The sequence below is a fragment of the Gambusia affinis genome, linkage group LG08 (assembly GCF_019740435.1).
Source record: "Gambusia affinis linkage group LG08, SWU_Gaff_1.0, whole genome shotgun sequence".
Taxonomy (NCBI): domain Eukaryota; kingdom Metazoa; phylum Chordata; class Actinopteri; order Cyprinodontiformes; family Poeciliidae; genus Gambusia; species Gambusia affinis.
In genome coordinates this window covers 11,892,833-11,919,133 of record NC_057875.1, presented here as the reverse complement: position 1 = coordinate 11,919,133, position 26,301 = coordinate 11,892,833, and the positions used below count along the sequence as shown (strand labels likewise).

At 40.0% G+C, this 26,301-nt stretch overlaps 2 protein-coding genes across 12 annotated transcripts in view; one reads left to right on the top strand and one right to left on the bottom strand.

Moving 5' to 3' along the window:
* The first annotated feature begins 35 nt into the window (after positions 1 to 35).
* On the top strand, positions 36 to 2,474 carry si:dkey-30c15.13 (uncharacterized protein LOC558731 homolog). Of its 2 annotated transcripts, none has more exons than XM_044124615.1 (7): positions 36 to 269; positions 382 to 549; positions 947 to 1,057; positions 1,147 to 1,203; positions 1,277 to 1,387; positions 1,481 to 1,627; positions 2,365 to 2,474. In XM_044124615.1, exons 1-7 carry the CDS (start codon positions 240 to 242, stop codon positions 2,416 to 2,418), a joined length of 678 nt encoding a protein of 225 aa, XP_043980550.1. In that variant the 5' UTR covers positions 36 to 239; the 3' UTR covers positions 2,419 to 2,474. The 2 variants fall into 2 exon arrangements, with proteins under 2 accessions (XP_043980550.1, XP_043980551.1); XM_044124616.1 differs by having other exon boundaries at positions 44 to 269; positions 1,484 to 1,627.
* Positions 2,475 to 5,020: 2,546 nt separating this feature from the next.
* frmd4a (FERM domain containing 4A) overlaps positions 5,021 to 26,301 on the bottom strand; it is a 91,691-nt gene continuing 70,410 nt past the window's right edge. For 5 of the 10 annotated variants that reach the window (XM_044124293.1, XM_044124291.1, XM_044124289.1 and 2 more), the window contains exons 8-24: positions 26,136 to 26,219; positions 25,978 to 26,043; positions 25,823 to 25,880; positions 25,622 to 25,708; positions 20,786 to 20,862; positions 19,852 to 19,993; positions 19,096 to 19,237; positions 17,086 to 17,219; positions 16,863 to 16,985; positions 15,594 to 15,825; positions 15,163 to 15,219; positions 14,847 to 15,084; positions 13,725 to 13,883; positions 13,313 to 13,636; positions 12,643 to 13,220; positions 10,756 to 10,858; positions 5,021 to 9,184 (exon numbers count right to left, since the gene is read on the bottom strand). In XM_044124293.1, coding sequence (XP_043980228.1) covers positions 9,082 to 9,184; positions 10,756 to 10,858; positions 12,643 to 13,220; positions 13,313 to 13,636; positions 13,725 to 13,883; positions 14,847 to 15,084; positions 15,163 to 15,219; positions 15,594 to 15,825; positions 16,863 to 16,985; positions 17,086 to 17,219; positions 19,096 to 19,237; positions 19,852 to 19,993; positions 20,786 to 20,862; positions 25,622 to 25,708; positions 25,823 to 25,880; positions 25,978 to 26,043; positions 26,136 to 26,219 — 2,707 coding nt within the window. In that variant the 3' untranslated portion in view covers positions 5,021 to 9,081. Of the gene's footprint in view, positions 9,185 to 10,277; positions 10,350 to 10,755; positions 10,859 to 12,642; positions 13,221 to 13,312; positions 13,637 to 13,724; positions 13,884 to 14,846; positions 15,085 to 15,162; positions 15,220 to 15,593; positions 15,826 to 16,862; positions 16,986 to 17,085; positions 17,220 to 19,095; positions 19,238 to 19,851; positions 19,994 to 20,785; positions 20,863 to 21,056; positions 21,350 to 25,621; positions 25,709 to 25,822; positions 25,881 to 25,977; positions 26,044 to 26,135; positions 26,220 to 26,301 lie in introns of those variants that run through there. The other 5 variants (XM_044124298.1, XM_044124292.1, XM_044124290.1 and 2 more) reach the window with 5 other exon arrangements.

Below are 26,301 nucleotides of genomic sequence, written 5' to 3'. Positions count from 1 at the left end.
CCACCCTTTATACTGATGACAAATCTGATTCCTGACCAATGATTGTCCTGAACCCTCTGTCTTAAGAATGAACTTTAGTCATTCATTATCTTCCAACTCAGATGAACTTTGACACCAAAGGTTTTCAGTGCTGTGCCACACCAAGGACTTATAGAAACAATGAGAAAAGGTTTTGGTTGTCTCTCCATTCTCTTTCCGTTATTTGATATTTTATTTTGAAATGAAGACCTGTGTAAGAAATGAATAAAAGGGAACAACTTTCAGCAAAGGTACGTTAGTAAAACAGGTAAATGAGGTGTGGAAAATTGTGAAAAGTGTCATTTATTACCTTATTTTTTAAAATTTGACCCTGTTAATGTTTTTTTTTTTCATGCACAGCAGATGATGCAGAACATGTTTCAGGAAGGGTTGTACCAGGTTTTTTTCAAGGAGACTCCTCCAGCCAGCCCCTCCACTGAGACCAGTAACACCAATAATGAGGAGCTAACAAATGTTAGGATTCATCGTTGGTTTGGGACTGTGGTGAACACAAGACTTTTAGTCACTGGGGTAAGGCGCCGTCTTTTTCTGCTCATCCAAAATATCAGACCTGAGAACTACACTCATCAGGGGTACATGAAGAGTGTACATCATGTACCCCTAAAAATGAATTTGGAGGTGATGGCTGCATTGCTTGTCAATTTGATCAATTACCTTTCCTATGAAGCGGACAGTTTGGTTTAGATAGCTGATAGCTGGACTCACGTGAACACATCAACACTGTATTTATTTTTGTTTGTTGAAGAGAAGAGGCAAGCCTTAAATGTATTACATGGTGTCAAATCCTTGGACAAGAGAACAGAAATGTCTTTAAAAGCTCAAATTAGTAGGACATCCCTTCCTGTGATGGATGTATGTAAACCTCTGGCTGATACTGTGTTTTACGATTCTGATTTTTTTTCTTAAGGTCATTCAGGTCCTCAGCGCCGTGGCTGGCATTCTGACCACAGTGAGCCATGCATGTGTGAGTTACGGCTGTTCTGTTGTCATGGTAACTCCAGTCTGGTCAAGCTTGTCAGTAAGTCAGCATCTACTTTACAATGTTTTCACTAAGGGCACCTGAACTTGAGAGAGGGACGTTAAATCTAACCATTGATGATGTTACAGTATGCAGCTGCTGGGTGTCTGGCAATGGAGGTTCAGAGGAAGGCTAGTAACATAAAGGTACACAGATTATTTAGTGATAGGTTAGACTTTTTATCATGAGCTTTTTTGACTTGTTTTTCACTCCAAACAGATCATCATTCTCATGGCGCTGAACGTTTTCAGTCTGCTGTTTGGATTTGCTGCTCTGCTTGCCAATAGCCTCGCATCTGTGGAAGCTACAGACCTGAGCTCATACCAGCAGGTAAACCTGCATAATTACCTGCAAATGTTCCTGTAATCAATAGGATCGTGACATTTCCCACTCTCTGTCCCCTTCCTGTTTTCATGTGATAAGCAGGCTGGTTCGAATGTTGCAAAGGCGAGCTACATAGTGTTCACTTCCCTGTGTTTTCTGGGAACATTCTACATCCTGTTCCTGTGCTGGAGAGGCCTGCGCCGATACAGTTCTCGCAATGTTAAGCCCTACATCCGCATCTCACAGGTACGAATGCCTCCTGAGCCAAAGTACATTTTACTTACAGTTGAAACCAGACATGTTTAAACGTCGTGTAAAAAGACACAAACCTGACTACATGTTTTGAGTTTTAGGTCAGTTAGCATTACCAAACTTATTTCTACTTACTAAATGTTAGAATAGTGAAAAATGATCAGAAGTATGCATCCATTTTTGACTGATAGCTGCTAACAGGTCCTTTTCCAACCTGAAGTGAGTAATGTACCGAATGTGCTAACAGACCACTCAGTGAGGAAGAAGTCACAAATTATAAAGGAAAGTAAAACAGATTACAGTTTGCAAATGAACTTGGGGATGTCGTCCTTTGGTCTAATGAAATTTAAACTTAAGTGTTTGACCACGATAACCTTTTGAACACCATCCCAAATATGGAGCACAGGTATCACAGCATCATGATGGGGAGGGGTGTTTCACTGCAAGAGAGACTGGTACGCATTGCAAAATAGACAACATCATAAGGGAAGAAAATCATGAAGAAAAATTAAATGTATTATTTTTGGCACCTAGTAAATAGAAAAATAGGAGTTTGGGTGATCCTAAATAATTAAGAGTCAGCAGGTGAGAAAATACTGTCCACAGTCCATGTGGATATTTTATTTATGTGTTATACATGTGAATACTCATTTAAAAAGTTGCTGATTTATTGCACTCCTTGACGTTTTACCGTTGATCACAATGTGGTTTTAATTCATTTTTCTTAACAGGATCCAGAGGACATGAATGGGCTGCTGACAGAACAAGAAGACCTGAATCTGTAAAACTTAATGTAATAAAATATCTTTAAATTTATTTTATGTGCGTGCCATTTGTAAACTAAGTTATTGTTGCACTATATTTTTTGTATCATCTGGACATAATAAAAAGTTAAAATGATGTAGTATAAAAACTCTTCTCCGAGATTCTAGAAGAAATCACAAGAACTTCAAGCTTCAAAGCAAATTCATCTTAAATAATAAACAGGTTATGGAATGAAATGTGTGTGCTGATTTTGTTGCTAAAATATCCGTTTAAGCAAGTGTGGAAATTGCTTTCATTTCCCTAAATGTGGCATTTCATGCACTCTTGTTTCTCCTCAGATCATATAAATCTTTCGCCTTATTACTAAATGTGGCATTTGATATAGACACTAGAGGGCAGCATTGGTGATGTTGTACATACCAAGATTTATTTTCATACTATCAAACTAAACTTTTTTCTCAAAACCTTCAACTAAATTCATGTCTAAGAAGAAAAATTATGAGCAAATGCAAAAGCTAAAATAGCAAATTTGGTCTAAATCTACGAAATGAAACCCAAACAACCAGTGGACAGTCAATGTTTTTGTCAAGCTTGAAGACATCTGTATCGCAAATTTGAGATACAGATGTCTTAGTTGGTAAGCTGGAGATGTAGGGAAGGGTGTGGTGTGTTTGAGCATTTTGGTGATGGGGGATTTCATTAAGAACACATAACAAGGTCACAGACCATTCATGAAGCAAGTATGCACACACACCCAGCGATATGCACAGACCTATATGAGTGAAAAAAAAAAAAAAAAAAAAGAAACATCTGAGTGCAGCTACTTTCTCACGACATGTCTGACTAACAGCTTCCAGCTGTTGCTTTCTTGGGAGAGCTGCAATGGAAACCCACTGAGAACAAAGAGAAAGATGGGATTAATGCATAGACAGACACAAAACCATAGTCCAAACCAAAGAAGGATGAGGAGTTGATGTGCAGCAAAAGTGTTCATACCCCTTAAAGCAATTTATATTGTCATTTTTGTTTTTTATTTTACCACCACAAACATCAGTGTACTCAAAATTATGAAGTGGGTGGTCTAAACGTTTCTGTTTCTAAATAAAAATCTGAATAAAATGCTAACATCAATCTGTTGCTTTAGAATTGTGGAAAGACTAACTCTATAAATCATCCTGAACACAAAATCCCCACATGTTGGTGGCAGCATCATGCTGGGGAAATGCTTTTCTCTAGCGGAGATGGTAAAGTTGGTCAAATCTGATGAGAAGATGGATAGAAGTGAACAGCGGAGTGCATAATGCACTCCATGAAGAAAATCATTTAGGACTACAAATGACTTAGAAACGGGACAGAGATTCACCTTCCAGGAACCAAACCTACAATGGCGTGGTTCAGAAATTCATGTTTTAGAATGGCTCAGTCAAAGTCTAGAGATACAGTGGAAACCAGATGTTCATACATACTGTCTCGAAAAACTTGCAATACCATTTTTTCTCACTATATGACATCAAATTAGCTTGAGCTCTTCTTTTTTAGGTCGGTGTAGGATTACCAAAAATTATTTACTTGTGCTTAATGAGATAAATTCTGTTAAACTTTCAAATTCAAATGTTCACATAATTATTCATAAACCTCCTTGGAAGTAAGATCAGGACTCTTGGTCACAGGGGTCATGCTTAGGGTCATGGTTCATCTACATCCACTTGTTTCCCCTCATTAACTTCCTGGCTAATGTCTTGATATGTTGCCTCGTGATCACATTTCTCTTATGTTTGTGTGTATTTTTGTGAAATGCACCAGTTTCTCCTCCAGCAGTATGTTCCACAGCATTTTTACTCCCAGACTCCTCCCCTTGTCCCAAATGGTCCTTATGGACAAACTTTACAATTTTTGTAGTTTCAGAAAGATTTTGAAAAGTCTTTAAAGTGATGGAGGCCCAATTTTAAGGCGTGAAATTACAAAGTAGAATTATTTTAAGTAATATTTGATATGTAGCATTTTTTTTTATCAATTGAAGTTAACATAGTTATTTGATTTTGCTATAAATTGGCACTATGTGCCAGGAAAAGACAAAATGCTGCCCTTTTAAAATACATTCACAAGTGCACCTCTTGTTGTTTGAAATGTTTCACATTTACCTGTCAACAGATGGTGGCGCCTCTAACTGTTTAATTGTGTCATTATCTTAGTGTAGGTAAACTTACAACTGAAGTCAGCAAATAAAACATTCTTAAACTGTTCCCGGTAATTATCATGGCATTAAGCACATTGCACTAACTGTGGTAATTTTAACTTGACTAAAACAGGAAATAATTTGTCTTGTTAAAAGTCAGACAGCGAGACAAAAATAAGTAATTTCAGCTGTATGCCACTTGGTGAGTCATGTCTTTTATGTTAGTTCTTCCTGTGAGTCAGTAGAAAATGGGAAAAAGGGAAGTGACTGCAGCCCAGCCTGGATGTGATGACACGAGAGTGAGCATGTCTGGTGGGCTGGAAGGGACGAATTCATGTAGGGATTACCTTTATTAAGAAGCGTGACACTGTGACTTCTTAGTTAAGGCCCCCTGAAGATATTTTATAAATACACATTAAGTAAAAAGAACAGACAGAGGCATCAGCTTGAGAACATTCATCAATAATTTATTTTCTTACTCTCAAGAACCACCACAGCTTCTCATCTTGAAAATTCATCATTAATTTCCAACAACACAGTTTTGCAAAATGTAAAGTTACTATACAAATTCTTAATAGAAAAAAGAATAAATTAACTGTGGAATTCAGGGTTTTTTTTTTAGTTTTTTTTTTTAAATGAATTCCACATTTTTTTTTCTACAACTCCTTTAATGTAATATTACAGCTGAAGAGAACTGATCAACTCAAGTTACATGCTCTACTGTCTGGCTGAGGAGGTGATCTAATATTAAACTGCCGGTTAAAATAAATTCATGTAGCATGAATCAGTAAGAATGTAGAGATGTCTAGATCCTACGAGACAAAGCAGTAACTGGTCGTTTTGTAGCACCTGAAAGGGTTTCTTAGTGTTGGAAAAAAGAAATACTGGCTGATATAAAATATTAATGCTGCTAAAACAATGAATATGAGTTAAAAAATCCCATCGACCCTAACAGCTGTCCTCTGAACATACATGAAAAAAACTCCACAGTGTTGGGAGTATTACAAAATTCTTCACACATGATCACGGAGCAGGAAAAGTTTGTTTTGTGGGACTACAGAAGGTTTTCACACTGGCTTACAATGAGCTCAGAGATTATAATAGGATCAGTTCTTTGAGGGGATCTGAACAACACTATTAAACAATGATCATTTTAGCTGGAGGAAAAATGGTGCAGCACTTGAGGTCTTTTGTCTGTGGGTCTGCATGCACGAGCTGGGTCTTCAGCACACAAACTAATCCTAAGACATTAGTAGGGAAAAATCAAACCTGACCGCTCTCTTAAAATGAATTCCTATCAGATGGTAAACTTGATTGCTGGTTCTAATCTTGCATAAAGATGTATTAAAATTGATGAAGCAAGGATTACTCTTGGAGGAGTAGACATGCACTTAGGGAGAGGGCTGCACCTCCTTGTAAAACAATGTAGTTGGAAGTTTTTCTTAAGTGCCACTTATAACAGAGGTTATTATGGTGGGAATAATGGGATTCGTACCATTCACAAATCCTCGTTGTAGAGTTACTTGAACAATAGGGTTACATCATATTCATGTGATGGTCATATTTGTAAAATAAAACAGTTAATAAATTAAAAGTTTGTGCTACAACAAACGATAGAGGGAATCATTTTGCACCACCGGGATTTGTTGGCGACACTTGGGGAAACTGGTTTAAAGACCAGGTGTGCTTTTCTAACCCTGTTCTGAAGGTTTGATTGGACTATGTGGGACAAGAATTATAAGGTTTTACAAACATCTCTGGCCTCTGGCCATATCTTCCTTTTTGCACTTTAAAGTGTGGCCTTTTTTGACCAAAACGTTAATGGTTACACTTGCGAAGAGAACACAGTAACTGCAGGTCCAGCCTAAATATACTGTAAATGTTGTGCTTTCAATCAACAGTAATAAACGAGTTTTATTGGTTGAATGTTTCCTGACTGCTGCTTAATGGAATGGCTTTAGAGTGTGAAGACCGGATGGAGTATGTCTTAAGTCTGAAGTAGGTTCAATATTATGTTACAGTACAAACGCAGAGCACGAGTTTTGTGGAGCTTGCTCAGAGGATGGGCAGAAAACACAGCACTATAAAGGGATTGACGGTCACTCAACAAAACCGGTTCAAACGAAAACTGGTGGAAAAAATAGAGGCAACACCATAAAAAGAGCTCAGCACAGTCACTGAGCAGCTTCAAGATGAAACTCCAAGGTTGAACAAACAGACTTCAACAGTTACACTTCACTGAGAGGTGATGATAAATTAAAAGGTGGAAAACCAGAAAAAAACAGAACTAAAACCAAACACTACAGTGTCTGTGACTGGATGTAGCCACAACAAATCTCCAATAAATCCTGTGCTCTGACCGCATACAGGTGCATCTCAATGAAACAAACTATTATTGAAAAGCTATTACATTTCAGCAAGAGTAGAGAAGCATGAAATCCAAGTCAGGTCTGCTGTGAAGTTTCCACAGTCAGTGATGATTTGGGGAGCCATGTTTTCTACTGGAGTTAAGTCAGTACAGACATCGACCAGGAAATTTCAGAGCACCTCCTGTTTTTCTGATTTCATTTGTCTAGTGGGACTTGGCACCTGCCAGAAATACCAATACCTGATTTAGTAACTGTGGTATCACTGTACTTAATTGACCAGCAAGCTCTCTGGATCTAAACCATACATTGACAATACTCTAAGGAGTATTGTCAAGAGGAAGATGTCAGGCACCAACCAAGAGCTATTTAACCAATCTGGCTACTTGAGAACTGACCAAGGTCTGAGTGAAGATACTGTACAGTACATGGATATACCTTTTAGTTGGCTGATAGTGCTGTATTAAAAATGCCTTCTTACTTTGACCCCAAAGTTTCCATTACGGTGTTTTCACACCTGATAGTCTGGTAGACTCCGTTCGATTGCAGCATTTGATACATTTCCAGCTTGTGCAGTTCGCTTTCACACTGCAGTGTCAAATAATCCAAACCCTTTGAAAAACCTTCAAGTTGTTTCTGCACCAAGAAAAACATGAAGGAAACGACATGAAAACCTCTGAAGAAGACATTAACACAATTTCCTTCCTCATGGAATGTAAACAAAAACGTGGTGGTGTGAGATTTTAGCGGTTGTAGGATTTATATTGTATCTTTGGCAATAGCGCATGAGCCAGTTCTTCCACATACATTAGACTAGACATTTGTTTTGATTGTATTTACCCAGATTGCCCAGCACTATAGTCTGCTTCCTGCTTTTGGAGAAATCTCTGGTCTGCTAGCATCCAAATATACAACGGAACCACTCTAGAGTTCATTTCAACCAAACTGAGATCTAGGTTTGTAGGTGGACCAGGGTTTGTGTTTTTGGTCCACATCAGACTTCAATTGCACAGTCACACCTAAGCAAACCAGACTTTCCAGGCAAACGAACTAGAGTTCAAATGAAGTGGATTAAACAAGGCTGGTGTGAATACACCCTTAGCTGTGAGCCATAACCATCAAAATTAACAGTACCATGACAGGTTTGTAATGAATCGTTGCGTTTCAATTTTTGAAGTGAATTTTACTGAACAGAAAAATCCATTTTAGACAATATTCAAATTTATTGAGATGCACCTATATGTTTCTGTTCTGCGATTGAGAATCTTGTGGCCAAACTTCAGGTCCAATGAACTGCAGATCAAGGTAATTTCCAAAAAGATCCACTCCAAATTCTACCAACACTAAAGATCCTTCTCAACAGGCTTTAGTGAAAAGGCCTGTTTCAGCTTCACTCTGTTGATTAAAACCAATTAAAAACCTTGTCCAGTGTTCTTTATTGCTATAACCTTCACAGATATTCTCAAGGAGAGCCATCTAATATGGTTACCAAGAGTTCACTCACGTATTGCTGACTTACTCTTCTGTTATAACACTATCTGGGAATTATGTTACAAGTTAAACCTGCACCTGTCTGAAATCTTCTGCTTTTGTAAGTATGATTAAAGAAATAAAAGAAACAATGTCTACAGGTACAATGTAATGAAATACAGTTCTTTGAGAGCTATAAAGGCCTTTTAAACCAGTGGCTCAAATCCAGCATGTATCTTCTGACTGAGCGGCAGTGCAATGGAGTGATGCAGGATGTGATATGAAACAGGATGCGGACAAGCTGATGTTGGGTTTATTGTGTTTCTGATATTCTTCTGTGCTCTGTCCTTTCACGCTCTTGCCCCCCAGGTTGTGCGCTCCAGATGCTGAATAAAGAAAGGACTCTATAGTGCTGCAAAGAGAGGCGGGAGGAGCCTTTAACACTTCTCAGTCTGTCCTGTGAAATCAGCCGTCATCAAAGCCCAGCGAGTGCATCCCTGTCCAGCTGAGCTGTGATAGATAGGACAGGAAAGCAGGTGGTGAAACTCAGGGAGGGACAGAAGAGGCTTGCGTGGAGTCAGGTCTGGGCTGGATGAGGTGTTTGGTTGTCGATGGGTAGCAGTGAGGAACAAAGTAGAGAACAGGTTGTTTGTAGGCCATACGGGAAGGTCTCAGACCAACGTTCCGGGTTTGGTCTTGTCTTTTCCGTACCACTGCACATCTGCCAGCTCTGAACACAAGGGGCTGCTGAGAAAACAGCTGTCACTGAAAGACCTGCAGAGGAAGAAATAACAGGATCACTGACTGCAGAGAAGACTTTATAGATACTAAAATGAATAGCAGGTTCTGAGTTTCTATGCTTAATGTTTGAGCAGCAGTGCACCATTATGTATTTTATGAATAAATTCTGTGAGTAGTTAACCAAAGTGAAGCGTCACAGTCAGAGCACAGCTGAGCACATGCAAAGATTAAGTACAGAAAGAGAAACAGAACGACACGCATACATTACCACCATCAATAAAGAGCAAGAGAAGTAAACTCTTCCCATTGTCAGCCCCTATTGTGGGTAATAAGGAAGGGCTTTGTTTACAGAACTCTAATTATCTGTATATCAAGTAGAGATGCACCAGGAAGTCGTGTTGCATTGTACAGCCTTTACTGCTGAGAAGCGAAGCGGGAATAATTATTTTTATGCACAATGCTTTTTTGTGAGGTTCTGACTGGATGCAGTTATGCCTTTATAGCCAAATAGACTCTAATTGTTTTTTTAAAATCCTCTGTATTGATATCACAATAAATACCTCAAAGGATAATTATAAATTAAGCACTGGTAACATAAATTGCTGTAGTCATTTTAATAAGTCAACCCGGTAGGGATTATGGGGACTCACTTGCATGTGCCTTTGGTCCTAAACTAAAGTCAGCGGTTTCATGAAGTACAATATATTTTTTAAGTGGGAGTATTATATTGACCACAATGCATTAAGACCACTGTATTTATATGGAGACTATCTCAATTTAAATCTGTCTATATAACTGGATTTATTTAATTTTATATTTCCATATAAATGGATATCATTTGAACCAAGCTCCATATAGATAAGCTGAATTTAATTAATAACTACATACAGCTGTTAAGCTAGAAAAAGTATCTTTAATAGTAATTATATTAATTATACTATACTAGCATGTCAAGTCTTTATAAAAAAAAAAAAGAGATTTATAGATTGGCTACAAAATGTACAGTGGTGCATCTCTAATATCAGATATAAACCACTATGCATAACTGCCTGATTCCTAGAAAATTTGGTACTACCAAAATTCTCTTTTGCTATTGCTATGTTTTGCTACCAATGCTACACGGTACCTCTATGCATCAGAGCTGGGCTGAGGGGGAGACTGACAGACGTCCTCAGTAGGAGAGCTGTCTGCTGTGTCTCTAAACCGGGAGAGAGGACACACACATAAGGAAAGGGGGGTTAGTAAAGACAGAAAGACAAACAAGAGAGAAATGACAAATATTAAGTGATGGGATGGACGTCCAAAAGGAAATGTCCAGCAGAGTGAGGGGAATATGATTGAGAAATGAAAAAGATTGAGAAAAAAGGAAACGAAACGTAGCAATGAAGATGCCATAAAGACATATTAAATTGGCTGGAGTTAGAAAAGCTTTGAAAGCAAAACCCAAATTACATAGAGCGTGATGTGAAAACAATAATAGCTGACAAAAACAGAAACAGAACCAAAGCTTGTGAGCGTGTTTTTGGGTCAGGTTTGGACAAAGATGAAGACACCGAAGCTAAACCTTTCTGGTAACCTCCTGAGACTGTGAGATTGTTTCTTACCCGCTTTTCCAGTTGATGATGTGCTGTGGGCTACAGGGCGGTGTGGGAGTGGCTGGGTGCTCACTGGATGGCGTCAGGCTCCTCTGGCTGTGAGGGGAAGCAGCTGAAGGGAGAGCCGACAGTTAGTCAAGCAACACGAGTAAAGGTGACAAAAGGGGCAGAGGGACAAAAGGAATTTCAGCTATGCTTCACATGTGGGGCTGAGGGTTGTGGTTTCAGTGTGACAAATGCATTTTGCCTCCGGGGTCAGTTGGAGAAAAAAAAAACCCTATTTTTTGTCTGTCTTACAGGGTAATTTCCCTGCTTTTCGGGCATTTGTGCTAACTTAGATCAGCTCGAGTAAAAAATCTTTATCTCTTTGGCTTGTCAAATGAGGCCATGCTACTAGCCTGTGGTATTATATGCCAGGTTCTTGTTTGGGAACTTTAGTACATTTTAAATGGCTAGTAAAAAAAAGTCTAAATATGAATTTCAGTGCTTTTTTGACACTGAAAAATGGAATGAAAAAGGGTAAAATTGCATTTTACTGTTTTTGGTAAATTTCTGTATTTCGATATTATGCATCCTTAATTAACACTGCTTCTGATAAAGTTTCTTTTTTTTATTATTTTAAATGTGCAGACTAAACAAAAAGACAAGTTTTAAAACCAGATTAAAATTAGAGATAGTACACAAATGTTGGTATACTATGGAAGTTTATAATTGTTGAAGTGCAGGGATGTATTGTACATTTTATTTTCTGTTCAAAACATAATTCTTCCATGCTGGTTTTCACTTTGCCCCTGCTGTCAAATGACTCTCAAGTGAAGTTTCAATAACCCGAGATTTCTACTTATTTGCTTTCCTGTGTCATGCCAACAATGTCACGGCTTCAAAGTCTAACTGTTCAAATATTTTTACATTGTACTCATTGAATGTTCATCTTTTCCGCTTTCAGTGGAACATTTCGGGATGAGGATCAGTGCCTCCAAATTCAAGACCTTGGTGTTAAGCCAGAAAATGACAGACAGCCTTCTTTGCGTTGGGGAAGAGGTCCTACCTCGAGTGGAGGAGTTCACAAATCTCTAGGTCTTGCTCATGAATGAGGGGGAAAAATGGGGCGGGAGATCAATAGGCAGATTGCGGCATCTACAGTGATGCTGAGCCAAAACGCGAAGCTCTCGATCTACCGGTCGATGTACGTTTCTACCCTCATCTATGGACATGAGCTTTGGGTTGTGACCAGAAAAATTAGACTGCGGATACAAGAGGCTGAAATTAGTTTCTTGCACAGGGTGTCCTAGCTCTGTTTTAGAAATAGGGCGAGAAGCTCATGAAAAGACTGTTTCATATCGAGCCGATGTTCTTCCACACCGAGAAGAGCCAGTCAGGTGACTCGGGCATCTGGTTAGGATGCCTCCTGCATGCCTTTCTGGGCACCAGATGGAGATCCAGAGGAATCCCAGGGACAATTGGACACAGATGGAGGGACTATGTTTCTTGGCTGGCTTGGGAATGCCTTGGGATTCCTCATGAGGATCTGGCTCAAGTGACTGGGAAGAGGGAAGTCTGGGTCTCCCTGCTTTGGCTGCTACCACCATGATCCACTCCAGGATGAGTAGAAGGTAATGGATAAAATGACCTTTGTCTCTTGAAATGTAAAATGTAGTCATAAAGCAAATTAAAATAAATTTGGTCTAACTCTAAATCGCTTTTTAAATTGTAGAAGTGGAATAGGAAACAAGTCATAATTGGTCGATGAGTCTTTATTATATATCATGTCATGTTTACTTGTCCTTAACAGCAAGGCTGAAAAAAACTGAATACTCTTTTTTTCTGTAATGGGAAACAGCTGATGGTCTGTTGACACTGATATATGGAGTTTAATAAAAATAATTGAAAGCATACCTGGTGAGCCCTTGGCGAGTGATCCAACTCTGCTCCCTCGTCCATGTCCCAGAGTGCCTTGCTGTGAACCAGTCTCAGAAGATGTGGATCCTGAATGTGAGTGGCTTCTTTCTTTTAGGCTCCCTGATGACCTCTGGTACCAACAGCGCAGCTCCTCAGACACCGCTGCCCTCCCCCCTCCTCCACCACCCTCTCTCCCTAACGATGGAGTCCGTACGATCTGAGATCGAGATGGCGTGAGTCGGCCGCTTCCCTCCCCTCCCTCCTCCCCACCCCAGGCCTCCTTGTAAAGTCCGCCGGCTGTGTAGGAGCTGGAGGTCTTAAACTGGGCCTTCACACTGTAGTGACCCTCCTGGTCGCTCTCCAAGCTGCGCACTACGACGCCGTTGGAGCTGCCCTCCACATACAGAGGGTACTCCTTGATGCGGTACTGGGAGGAGGGCTGGCTCTGACTGTGGAGGTAAACTCCATGATGCCCACCTCCAATCCCACCTCCACCTGAACCTCCAACGGAGCCATTCTTAGCTGCCAGATTTGGCATAGAGCCCGAGTTCGAGGAACCCAACTGACCAGCAGACCTGTGGAGAAAAGATATTGACATTTGCCCCAATTAAGACAGAGTTTGATAAAATGAACAGATAATCATAAAAACTAACGGCATGGCCCTCACCTGTGCCTTTGCCGTTGCCTCTGCCTGGCTTTGGAGGGTGAATCCTCTCCCAGAGTGGAGTAGTTGGGGTTGCTGCCAGGGGGTCCACCAGAGGGGCAATAATGCTCTGAGCTGCTTTGGCTGGTGCAGGATGAACAGTCATCCAGTGGGTCGGAGCCATTGGAGCCTCGTCCCGGGCCAAGGAAAAAGTCGGGACTGCCCAGGGTGTGCGGATGTGCATCGGGATCAGACGCCAGCAGTTTGCCCTGGGACTCAAGGCTGGAGCTGCGGTTCCTAAAGTGCTGAGAGAGACTGTGCAGACGGGTGGGACTGATGTCCACTGACCTGTGAAACAAAGGTCAAGAAAAGGTCACAAATGACATTTCAATGTCCAGAGTTTTTCTGTCTAGGTTTCAGACTCATACTGACTGACCTGGTGGAATGTACATAGTGTGGAGTTCTGGTTCTCAGGTCTGGTGTCGACGGCATGCTGGACTGAGAGTTCCAGTGAGGTGTGCTCCTGATCGGGCTGCTCTGAAGGGAGTTACTGCCCCCTGCTTCTGCACTCCCAGAACTTGGAACACGCCTGTGACTGAACAGAAGGGAGAGACGGTATTTTATATCACGCATGGATGGGCTGTGTGCATCTGTTTGCTTTAAAGATATTTACATTTAACATACACAACTCAGTCCATGCATGTTTTGTGACATCACAAACACAAACCTTTATGTATTTTATTGGGATTTTTTTCTGATAGGAGAACATAATTGTGAAATGAAAGGAAAAGTATTACTTATTTCAAAAACGTTATTACCAACTACAATAATCTGTCAAATTATAATCAGTTTTCTGCCGTCCTGGAGTCAATACTTTGTTGAACCAACTTTTGCTGGAATTACAGTTTGAAGTCTTTTGCATTCACATCTGGAAACCAAAGCTCTTGCCTGTTATTCCTTGTTTAACAGCTCAAGCTTGGCCAAATTGGGGGGGGATGCACGCGTTATAAGGATCGAGACCGATGCTTTTCTTTCTTATGACAGGGGGGTGCACGCGTTGTGAGGCTCGAGAGCGATGCTGTTGTTTCTTACTCATTCTGCTGCATGTTGGCGCACAAGACATAACCGACAGCATCCGGTTTAGGATTTTCAAAATAAAAGCTCCTCCAGACTCAATACATAGAACTGACATTTTTAATTATTTCTTGCGCGGCCCGGTACCAATTGGTCCACGGCCCGGTGGTTGGTGTAGGGGATAGCATGAGCCATGTTTGGAGGCCTTGAGTCCTTGACGCGGCCGTCTCGGGTTCGACTCCTGGACCTGACAATATTTGCCGCATGTCTTCCCCCCTCTACTTCCCCCTTTCCTGTCAGCCTGCTTTCATATAAGGGACACTAGAGCCCACAAAAGACCCCCTGGAGGGGTAAAAAAAAACCTTGAAAAAATATGGATGCTTTTCCTTCTGTGTCACAAATATGTAGTAGTAAATTCTTGCAAGATTCAAGGGGTGTGGACACTTTATCAAACCTTATCAAACAAAAAGAAGAGCTAGAATACCTGGAGTGAGAATAGCGCTTCTTTACTTTTTCATAAGGCTCATCCAGTGACGATTCACTCCACATCTTAGGTTTGATGGGAGATTTATCATAGTCAGAGCGAGTGTAGTGCATGTGTCGCAGTCCATCCAGGGACTGCGGGGGAGGAGGCCGGCTGTGAGAGGGGGGTCGCGGAGGGAGGCCTTTATGAGGCGACGCTACAGGAGAGAAGTTTGGGGTATCTGTAACTTGAGAATCATCTGAAATAAAAAAAGAGAAGTCACAATCTAATAATTATTGTGATAAAGTATAACATTCAAGAAAAGGTAAAGTGTTACCGTCATCTAAGACCAGTGCATCAGAGAGTGAGCTGTCTTCGGAACATATATTGGCTTCTACAGGAAAGAAAGACAGAAAAAATATATATATACTGTATATGTTGAGTGTTTTACTTATACAGAAGAGACAGAACTTAAAACGAGTAATACTACTTATGTAAGTGTTGTGGCTAAAATCAGAGATTCGCTAAGAAATTGGCTAGAGATTATGAACTGCTGATTCATTATTTTTATTTAGAAGTGATTCATTTCATGCTGAGAAAAAGTGGGTGTGGGGAGAGCAAGCAATACTTTATTTTACATTTTACTGGTGGAGCAGTTGAATTCTTTTTATGCAAAAAAACAGTTTTTCCTTTCAGACAAATTGAAATTCAAGAACAGAAAACAGACAAGAAAATCTCTGACAGGTACATCTCCAAATAAACTGGTACCTTCTATGATAAGTGACGCCCTCTGCGTTGGCTTCTTGCCAGAGCGGACCCGATACTCATTGATAGAGTTTTCAATTTCCTGGAGCTTCTTAAGTGCATTCAGATAAGAAGTTTTCCTCTGCTTCTTCAGCTTTTTGCTGCTCACGTGAGGATCGCTGGCGAGACGCCTGGCCGCCTCTGTAATCTGCGACTGAATGGCAAACTCCCGCTCCAAACGCTCAAGCTCCTCCTCCTGGCATAAACACACAAGTGCAAACTTTATACAAAAGAAGCAAAAAGGTACTGGATTCCCTCAGTGTTGTAGCAACAGAAACAAATGAAAAATCCAAAAACAACAAGCCTGAGCGTCCAGACACGAAATCATACTAATTCTCCCATGTCACACATTCGGTCAGACACGCAGAGACATATCTGTGCCAGTAAAAACACACTGCGGAAATCATTTATCTATGCTGTCGTTGCACAGTCTCTCACCACTCTATTAAGACCCAGTGTCCCCCAATCAAAACAGCCCAGCATCAATCTATCCACTCCTACAGAGCAGCTCTCTGGGATTTATACAACAGAGCAGGTTGAATAAAGAAAACATATTCAAAACAGTAGATAAATGCAAACATAGTGCATGCAAAGTCTGAGTTGCACGGCCCTGAGTGGTAAATTGGATTGCCATCTTGTGATTCAAACTAGCTTTCTCCTGCACTGGAGTGTGAGAGCAGACACATGTGATTTCAGTTACCTCAGCAGAGACAGGATAATGATATATTACCTTTTGGGTCTCTTAATATTAGACTATATCTGCTCTTAAGAATCCTTCTCACTAACAGCGACCTTGCAGCACCGGTGGAGTAGCTTCTATTTCTGTGTGTTAACAGTTTAAGGTGCTCAGTGTAAAATTATGACATATCTTTCTGCTTGGAAGGCGGTTTTTGTGATACTGTGTCCCTGGATCCTTTTCAAAGAACACAAACTCAGTGAAACACACACACGCGCACATTCAGGCACGCACACAATCCTACTATCACCACTTCCTGTGGTTAAAATACAGCCACACTATATTTAGAAGCTGTGCTTTGTTGGAGAAAACGACCCGTGGCAGGAAGTAAAATAAAAAACTAAACTTCTTCTAGGTGCAAAATGTATCAGATTGTAGGCTTTTTCTACAAACAAACCTAACTTTATGATCTCATATATTTATTATGTTTGGTAAGAGGAGGATCAGGACAATACAGAAAAAATGCTGGCGAGGGGAACTGGGAATCGGACCACTACCTCGCCCTTTGGTAAGATTTTTTGCTCGTCCAGTTTGAAGGCAGTGCCAATCTTCCGTCTCACTGTGGGTGGTTCCTCTCCGGGATCAAGAGGATATTCCTTTGGAAGTTTCCCTGTCAGTTCCTGCAAAAACATCAGGGTAATAAAGTTGAAAACAGGGAATTCCAGGAAGTATTCAAGTTTCCAAAAATATTTGCCAATTCTGTGGCCATTTTTCTCATACCGCTTCTCTGATACAGATGCTCTTGAGTTCCTCTAGTCTCTGTCTCAGCGTTTCCTCCAGAGCTTCCTGCCTGGCCCTCAGAGCTGCCAGCATGTCCTTCTTAGCAGTTTGGGAACTGTCTGATTCCTGAGAGCCTGCAGGCGCAGACAACACAAAACATCAGGAGAGGTCTTGTAAGGGAGATTGGGGAAGGGGGAGAGGAGCTGTGTGTGCACCTGCTGCTCCTGCAGGATGTTTACAGGGAAGCGAATGGGACGTTTTGATAAGGGAGCTGAGTTTTAGAGCTGTGTTGGGGTGAGCATGCGAGTGTTTAGAGAAAAGGGCAATTTAGGACAAAGTCAGTGACGCACTTTGCCAAGACCCAGAGATGGTGCCAGCCTTTTTTGTACTATGCCACGTTGAAAACAACACAAACATACACATAGGGACCCTGTTCCTTTCTCATTGATGTTGATGTGTTTCAATGTGTGCTTTCTGAATTGTCTGAAAGGTCAGCTTTGGCTGACCTTTCAGACAATACAGATGTGACCAATACGGAAAATGTTTTGTAGTTCAAAATAAACACAGCAAAAATGGAATCTTATAAGTTGCATAATTTTTATGGTCAATGTTCAAAACAACTGCAAAGTACACAGATCGAAATCTGAACCTTTTGTATTTGTTTATATTGTGATTGTCTATGCACAATTCATTTTGGCTTGTACACTAGTGTACCAGCATTTCTTTCATGTAGCTGTAGTCATGTGATGTTATAGATTTATGTGTGGTTTGGAACATGGTTGTTTAGCAGTTTTTATACGCAGAGTTTGAAGTCCCTAATACGCAGAGTATGGGCATTGCTCATTGATTGTTTTCTTTCAAAGTGGTGTGCTGCCTGGCTTCATGCAGTAGGAGAGAGGGTGAGAACACTCATGGTGAGCACCCTGTGCTTGGTTACTTCTTGCTTGTTGCTCCTTGGTCAGTGTTCATAGTTGAGCGTTGTTTACCGTCAGGGCATAGCCTCAATTGCTATGTTTAATGGTGCAGAATGTGGTGATTTCTGACATGAATGCTATGGGCAAGTGTTATCTTTTTAGATAAGCAGAACAAAGGGTTTGATCTGCTTTAAAGATTGGTTAAATTTATTTCAGCTCTACGTATTTAATATCTAGGTGTTTTTATGGGAATGTGAATCTTTCAGATCAATTTGATTAGCAATTATGAACATATTTCACATTTTATTGTCATGTAGCGTGGGGCACTGGTCTTGGTCTTGACTCGGTTTCGGACCCTAAAAGTCTTGGTCTCGGTCTCAAAGCACTCTGTTCTTGGTCTCGGGTTAGGTGGTCTTGACTACAACACTGACACAAAGTATCAAAATTCACACAAAAAGACTTTTTTCAAACAAAGAACTTCATGAATAACTACAAGTAACTTGTCAGAGAAGCCCATATTGTCAATCTTTTGTCCACTGTGTTGGTTTAGTAATCAATGAAATTTTACCAGGACTGTGAAGGTGGTGTTGTAGCAGCCAAACAAATAACTGTCCTTGAGTTCCTCATTACATTGTAATGGCTTTCTGATATCTAAAGGGCGTTTTCCTTTCAACTCTAATTTTAGTTAGAAAACAAACCTGTCCCATTCATTACTTGCTTCGCACAGATAAGCATTGTTTTAAAGGCAATGTCAAGTTTGTACTCAAACTGCCGCCCTTTCATTCTCTCACCCCCTAAATTTAGAGGAGGTAGGGCCTCTGGAGGATGAATCTGTGACATGGAGGGTGGGAGTGGTATCCCATGCATACTGAAAGGCAGGGTGTTTGTACAGTATATGCGTGAGAACATCCATCAGAGAATGAGTATTCTGTTTCCAATGACAGCTGCTTCTGTCCTTCCAAAGCTCCTCCAACACATGCAAACACATACAGAGTCTTGTATTAATCATTCTCCTTCAGCGTTTGTCAAATCTTTTCCTTTTGTTTTATTTTTCCTCAACACAGTCAGACCCAAACACACACATACATACACATACCTGAGGAGAGCAGGCTGCCGCTGCTGCCACTGATAATCTTGCCCTTGCTGCCCATGTTGGCCAATTTGGATGTCTTCAAAGTTCCTGTCTCTGTAAGATCTATTGCAATCTCACTCAGACTCCGCGCAGCATGGATCTTTGACTGGAAAGATAACAAAATAGGAACACTTGCAAAAACATATTGTGTACAAATGTAGTTACATTTCAATAAATTAGGGTATGCTCAATAACAAATGCAGAATTATTACACTGAGTTATTACATTTGATCCTGGATAGCAACTAAAGAAAAAAATAATCTCTGGTTTATTCAAATAATTTCAGAAGAGCTTTAACTGAAATGTTGTTGTTAAAGAAGGTGACTTTACAACGAGCCTTATTCAAGCATAATTTTGGAAAGTTTAGTGGTAAAGAACATGTAGTAGAAAACAGTGCAGATCAATGGAAATAACTGCATCTATGAAAAGATTAGAGAAATAAATTTCATTTAAGAGTTTGGGTGGGTTCACAAGTCTTGGACAACAACTGGAGTCAGTGCTTCAAGTGATCCAACACACATGGTTATCCTGGACATTGGCTACCCTAAATACTAGCAGAACATTCATAAAAAAACAAATCAGGACTTTGAAGAAAAAGAAGTGGACTGTTACTCAGTGGTCCAAATTTAGGTTTTTAGATTAAAGTAAATTTAGCATTGTTTCTTGGGAATCAAACTTGTTAGATGATGGCATTCTCTGACTTATTGCTTTGAAACTGACCTTGCTCTGCTTGCGGTCCAGGTAGAACTGATGCTGGCTGATGGCCATGGCCCAGATGGACTTTATGAGAGCAGGACAGGCGTACCAGGTATGTACCGCAATGCCGCTGTGTCCAAACGTCCTTCTGGTTACCGACGCCCTACAGTAAGAGCGGACAAAAGGCCTCCTTATATACACTGAAAACAAAAGATTGTTCGACTGCTCTAGTGCCTCCTGCTGCTACTGAAACTAACGAGTAACGATGATAAAGACGTTTTTTATTTTAGAAAAGCCATACACAATGTCCAAAATTGTTTACTCATCCTTTTTTTAAACACACATCTGCAGCAGACCAGCTCGCTCTAATGACAGCTTCCTTTAAAGAACACACTGCTGCTCCCTGTTTTACCCCGTCTTTTTCTCTCATACCCTCCCTTTCTGTCTGCAGAATAACACTCCATATATATATAAATACAGCCATGTTAAACAAACACAAGAGAGGTCACTTCCTCTACAAAGAGCTATACTACATCCATCTCTCCTTCTATAATAATATCAGTGCTTTACTCTGTGTGTGTTTGTGTGTGTGAACACATGTTTAAAACTCCGACTATCAATCTGCTCCACCATGACATCCCCAACGTCTGCTGTGCTGCCAAGACAAATTTTACTACTTTGACTAAATTCGACTCGACCCTCTGTTTTCCTGCTCCACACAGAATATACTTTGGATCTCTGCATATCCCCATATGTTTGACTATTAACTTAAAGTAAAAGGCATGGGAAGGTGTCCACAACTTAGGCAACTTCTATCATTTAAATTAGCATGTTTTACTAAACATAAGATCAACAAAATGGACTGTGATGACTCAATGACAGTCTAAAATCTCAAAAGAATATAAATACACAAATCAATAAAGTGCTTTAAGAGCTTGAGTTTGTGATGTAAATTTACCTCCTGGGGTCATGAACTTCCACTGAAAACTTCTTCTCTCTGAAGTAAAGGTTCTCCAGTTGACGCCATTGAAACACCTGAGGTTTAGGAAAAACAGACAGCCTTTAGAAGAGCTCAGAGGAAACATGCTTCACATTAAATCCTCACAGGCTTTAGCCCGATCTCTTTCCCAGAATGCTTCTTTTTGTTTGGCAGGAACATGCAAATGAATCAGAGAAGCAGGGAGAAAAAGAAAAGCTGATAAGAAAAGAGCTGTTAGGATAGAGGAGACCTCAAATCTGGAGGTCTATGATCAGGTCCAGACCAGGCGGTCTTTCCACACAGGCTCCCAGCACTGGATGACTTCACTCTGAAGTAAGACAGTGTGAGCGGAAGGAGTCTTGACTTTTCTATTTTTTAAATCCTATTCCGTCTCCTTCATGAACCATTTGCTTCTCTGTGAAATAAAGTCCAAGCCAGCTGTGCAGAAAAGCTTCCCTAAAGACGAGCTCTGCAGCAAGTGTGTAGGTTCAGTCCTTCCAAGCGTAAGAGGAAAAGAGAGGCTTGAGGTGGTGTGTGTTCACCATCTGGAGCCATGTGTGTGTGTGCTTGTGCAGAGAAAGTGAGTAAAGTTAAGTTTCCTCCTCTCCTGGAGTTTTGCTGGGAGGGTTTAGAAATGAGAAGGGGAGTTTATCCCCTCCTCATGACCCCTCCTCCGTCCCTCGGGGACTCTGTGTTCAGCTCCAGGCTGCAGTTGGGAGGTGTGTGTGTAACAGCGGGTTGGTGTAGCGGCTGTGAGGTGTGTGTGAGTATGCTAGAAAAGTAGGAGTGAGGCTTTCTGTGGGCCTGGTGATAGACGTGCTATTGCTTTGTTAGTTAGAACTCTGGGTATTATTCTTCTTAATAGAGAAAGTAAAAGGAGGAGGATTTTCTGCTTAAATCAGTTCGTCTGAGATACAAGGAATTAGAGAAGTAGCAACCTTGTGAAAGATATAAGGAAAAACTATTTATTAGAACAATAAACAGAAGGAGATGTGAATTGCTAAAGTAATGCACAAAAAAGAAAATTCTATCTAATTTGAATGTCTGTGCATCTATGAGGATACAAATGTCTCAGGGGGAGAAAAAAAAATCAGCTGCCTTATCAAAATCCCTGCTATACCGTAGGCTTTCAGTGGAGTGTGAAGTGCTAATGTAGCGTGGTGCTAAAAATAGCAGGCAGCACAGATTCAGCTTGTGTGGGTGTGTTAGTTAGAAATGGGCCGGAGCTGTGGAGATTAGATAGGTCTTCCAGAGTCATGGTCCTAATCACTCTGGTACTTGCATTTGAGTTAGTAGTACTCAAAACTAATTTTTATATCAACCATTTAGAGTGCACAAGACTAACCAACAGTGATGCACAGCTCATACACACAAACCAACAAAAGATAATTCAGATAAATTGAATCTAAAACTTCAGAGTGATACTGAAGTATTTTACCTACTACCACACAAACACAATTTTAATTTAATGTTTTATTTACTGTTAATAAATCCATGCACAAGTCAAAATCTGACCCTGACATCTAAACGTTACAGGTGAAATTGAGACTCATTAAATCTACATCTGGTATTGCTGAATTTTGGCAATTCAGTATGGATTGTAGTCATGATATCATGTCCTCAGCTGACCAGAGTAGTGCCCAGTCTGATCTTCTGCTGCTGTAGCCCATCTTATTAAATACTAAAGGAATGCATTCATTAACATATTCATATTTAGTATGCTATATGTGAAGCAGATATAGAGAAACAATTAAATCCTCAAAATGTCAGATGTCCAAATTAAACAATTTTTAGATTTTGGGTTTGTGAGAAACTTGCTTAGAGTTCTGACTTCAAACAAATAGTTTTCTATTTAAACCTGAGATTTGGAAATTTTGGACTTTTGAGTAAAACTAAAACGCCAAATTAATCTGCACAACATAGTCAAATGTACCATTTCCATTAGATTACATATTTTTGTCTCTTTTTCAATTCCAGGTGTTGTTTTACTGTTCTGAAATGCCTGTCAACGAAGCAGGACTTGGAAACCTTGCCCTACCTTCCAACTTGTCATTATAGCTCCTTCAGTATTCCTATATACTGCAGTGTTTATTATCATGCCGTGCCTTTAATGTAAGTTTTACATACGAAGTATTTTTGTTGCATCAAATACTACTGTCATGTTATTTTGGTACACCTATACAAACTTGTAGTTATCTATTTTTAATTCTGACCTACTTCAAAGCTACATAAGTCTATTTATTAAAAAAAACAACCTTTGTAGCCCTAGTGGTTTTTTTAACAGCTTCTTTTCTTTCCAGGATTAATGTAAAAGCCACTGGGTGGTTCTGTTATAAGAGCAGTACATGTGCACACGCTACCGACCCTCTTCCTCTTGGCTGCAGACTACTGCTACACAATGGTACAAACACACAACCAAAGGAAGTGACTGGTCATGATTCACCACTGAACAGAGCGCTCAAGTGTACAGTGCGAGCCTGTCTCATAATAATGTCAGCACAACCAAACTCACATCTATCACAGATGTAAAGGTCAGTTCTGATAGAGTGCAAATGCCTTTCTCTGGTGTAGCAGACTCCCTGGAGATTACAGAAGAATAGAACATTTAAACAATGTAGGTCAGGACAGCTAATATGTGACGCAACATATTATTCTTTTTTGGACTTGGACCTGTGAGCGAGGAAGACAATGGTTTTGTGTATGGGTGGGGATACTACTGTATGGCATCTAGACGTCGCCAAGGAGCTTCACATCAATATTAAGGCGTTTCCTTTTATTTATGTATTAATTTGGCCTTACATAAATTACAACTTAAAACAATCCACTTTTCCCCAAAACGTATACAGTTTAAAAGGCAGCATGCTCTACATCCTCTAACACACAACAAAGAGTATGAAGCCTTGCAAAAGTATTTGAACTTTAACAGCTTCATCATAGCTTGTGTTGTATTCTGAGGTGTTCTGGCTCACTTTGCATATTCTTATTAATTTTGATAAAAATAATTTGCTGCTTTTTTCCACTTCAAAATTATGAACCAATTTGTGTTGATCTATGATATATAATCTTAATAAAATACACCAAATACACATCCAGTTATATGACAAAAAGCAACAGGGGTATGGACTTAAAAATGCAACAAGTGAAACCACAGTTTGCTCTGTTTTACCAGAAACATCTGATGACCTTCCGACAGTACCCACAGGTTAGTCTTAATAAGTCTTTAAAAGGTACTTAGTCAACTTGCAAACACTATAATTGTTGCCTAGAGAAATCACAAGACTCTAATGAGGCATCAGAACAGTGTGTGATTATCCAGTAAACCTGAGCATAAACATACGTTGCTGTGTAAAAAGCCCCAGCTCAAATAGGGTTTTGTGGTAGATGGTGTGTATTTAAAACAACTGGCTCACCTCTTGTAAACCCCCCCCCCAAAAAAAAAAACATTTAATTACAAACATGACTTCTCTGTGCACTTTTTATAGAAGACAATGTGAATTTCACTATTGTTTGAAAAAGAAAAACATCCTGTGTTTTAAATCTGTATATTTTACTGTGACTATAGTTTTTACTCCACCTTCCTGAGTCACAGTGCTGACCACTGACGGTCAGTACATTGCTTTCTGAATCAGTGGTTTCTGGTACTGAACACTAAAAACACAATCTGCTTTCTGCTAGCTCTAATGGTGATGACCTGTCTAACACAAATACAAATGCTCTCAATGGGGTTTTACTGAACTTGTGATGCTGAAGAGTGTGCTGTAAAAAGGCCCAGAATATCCCGGTCTCTGCTTGTGAAAGCTTGTGCATGTCAGTTCTGAAGCTTAATGGACCAGTGACTCACAATGACTGTTGACATGGCTGTACAATATGTGATAAGTCACTTGTTATGGAATGTTATGTCCTCCTTCTATACTTGTGCAATTATCATTCATGTTCATGTTACAGTGTTGTTTTAGAACAAGATGAATGCAATGATTTCTCTGTTAAAAAAAAACAAAAAAAAACTATGTTTGGTGTCAACGTGTCTGCAAATTAAATATAATATTAGAGGAATAAAATTCACTATCATGTCAATGATCTAACACTTAACTTGCATCAAGATTCTTTAATGAGACGATTTTGATTGAAATTGTCCAAAGCAGGTTAAAGGGAAACAGGAAAACATTTAGCAGACAGGAAATGGTCTTCAGGATGGTGAGTTCAGCTTTTAGTTTGATGCTTGTGTGTATGTGCATCAACAAGTTCCTGCTTGTGTTTATGAGCAAAATAATCAGGTCTAGTATTAGTGAATTTTTGATGGCCAGTAAGTTTGCAAAGCTTGTTAATGAGCTTAACACTAGTGAATGCAAGATGTCAAGATCTTGGCCAGGACCACAATTGAAAGGTAAAATAAACTGGTAGTCACTTCATCCAGACACAAACGGATTGGAAGGAAGGCTTCCTCAGAAAGGCAGAAATAAGTTGAGGACAGGATGTCTCAGTCAAAGACCGGAGTCTCCAGACAGCTGTTATCCCTGCTACTACTCTACACAATCACATTGTTCTTACATGTTTTCCAAAGCGGGTAATATTAAATTGGAAGAATGGACCAAAAACTGAATGGATGGACAAATTAATTTTAGATAATGAAATAAGGCATCCGGTGGAGGTATTTCTTAGGATGCAAAAACTGAGAAAACACATTTCCTTTTAAAGCCATACATTTACTAAAGAAAGCAATTGAATCAAAATGAATGAGTACAAAACATCGTACACTACGAATAACATTATCCCACTTTTCAAATTTTCTTCAGAGAGGCTGAAGCACAAACTCACCTTCCTTGGTTTGACTTTATCCTGGTAGTCATACTGAAAGATGCCTTTATAGCTCAAACCCAGCCACCATGGGATCCCCTGTTTGTCCTGAAAAACACAGCAAAACTTCCCAGGTATCTGCTTGCAGGCTCCAAGGAAACTAAAATCTGTGCAGTGCATGTGTGAGAAAAAAAAAGTCAAGGCAGCGTAGTAAAACTGTACCTTTACAGCATAGTAATGCACTCCATATGTGGGCAGAGATTCCACAATGCTCATATAACTGCAAGGAGCAGAAAGACAGATATGTAACAAAAAACAGAAGAAAGTCTTTCACATGCAGGACATAAACAAAACCAGAGATGCATAAACATACTCACTTTACAATAGCCTGTCCTCTAGACTGCCCACTGAGCTTCTTGCAATGCTCTATTACCCGGTCTTCACTGTAGGAGAGAGCAATAAAAGAAATCAGGGCACTATTACAGTGACATATAGGAAATAAGTCTGCATAATGATTTGCTGAACAAGTTCTCACCAATAAGCCAGAGATGGGTGCTCCTTCAGAGCTTGAGTAGGCAGAGCAGGGAGCTTTTTCAAATCAGACCTGGTTGCATCATCGCTGCAAGAGAAAATGATATTTAAAAAAATTGATTCATCCTATTGTTCTCCAAGTTCTATCATGAGTTGAAAATGAGTTTTCA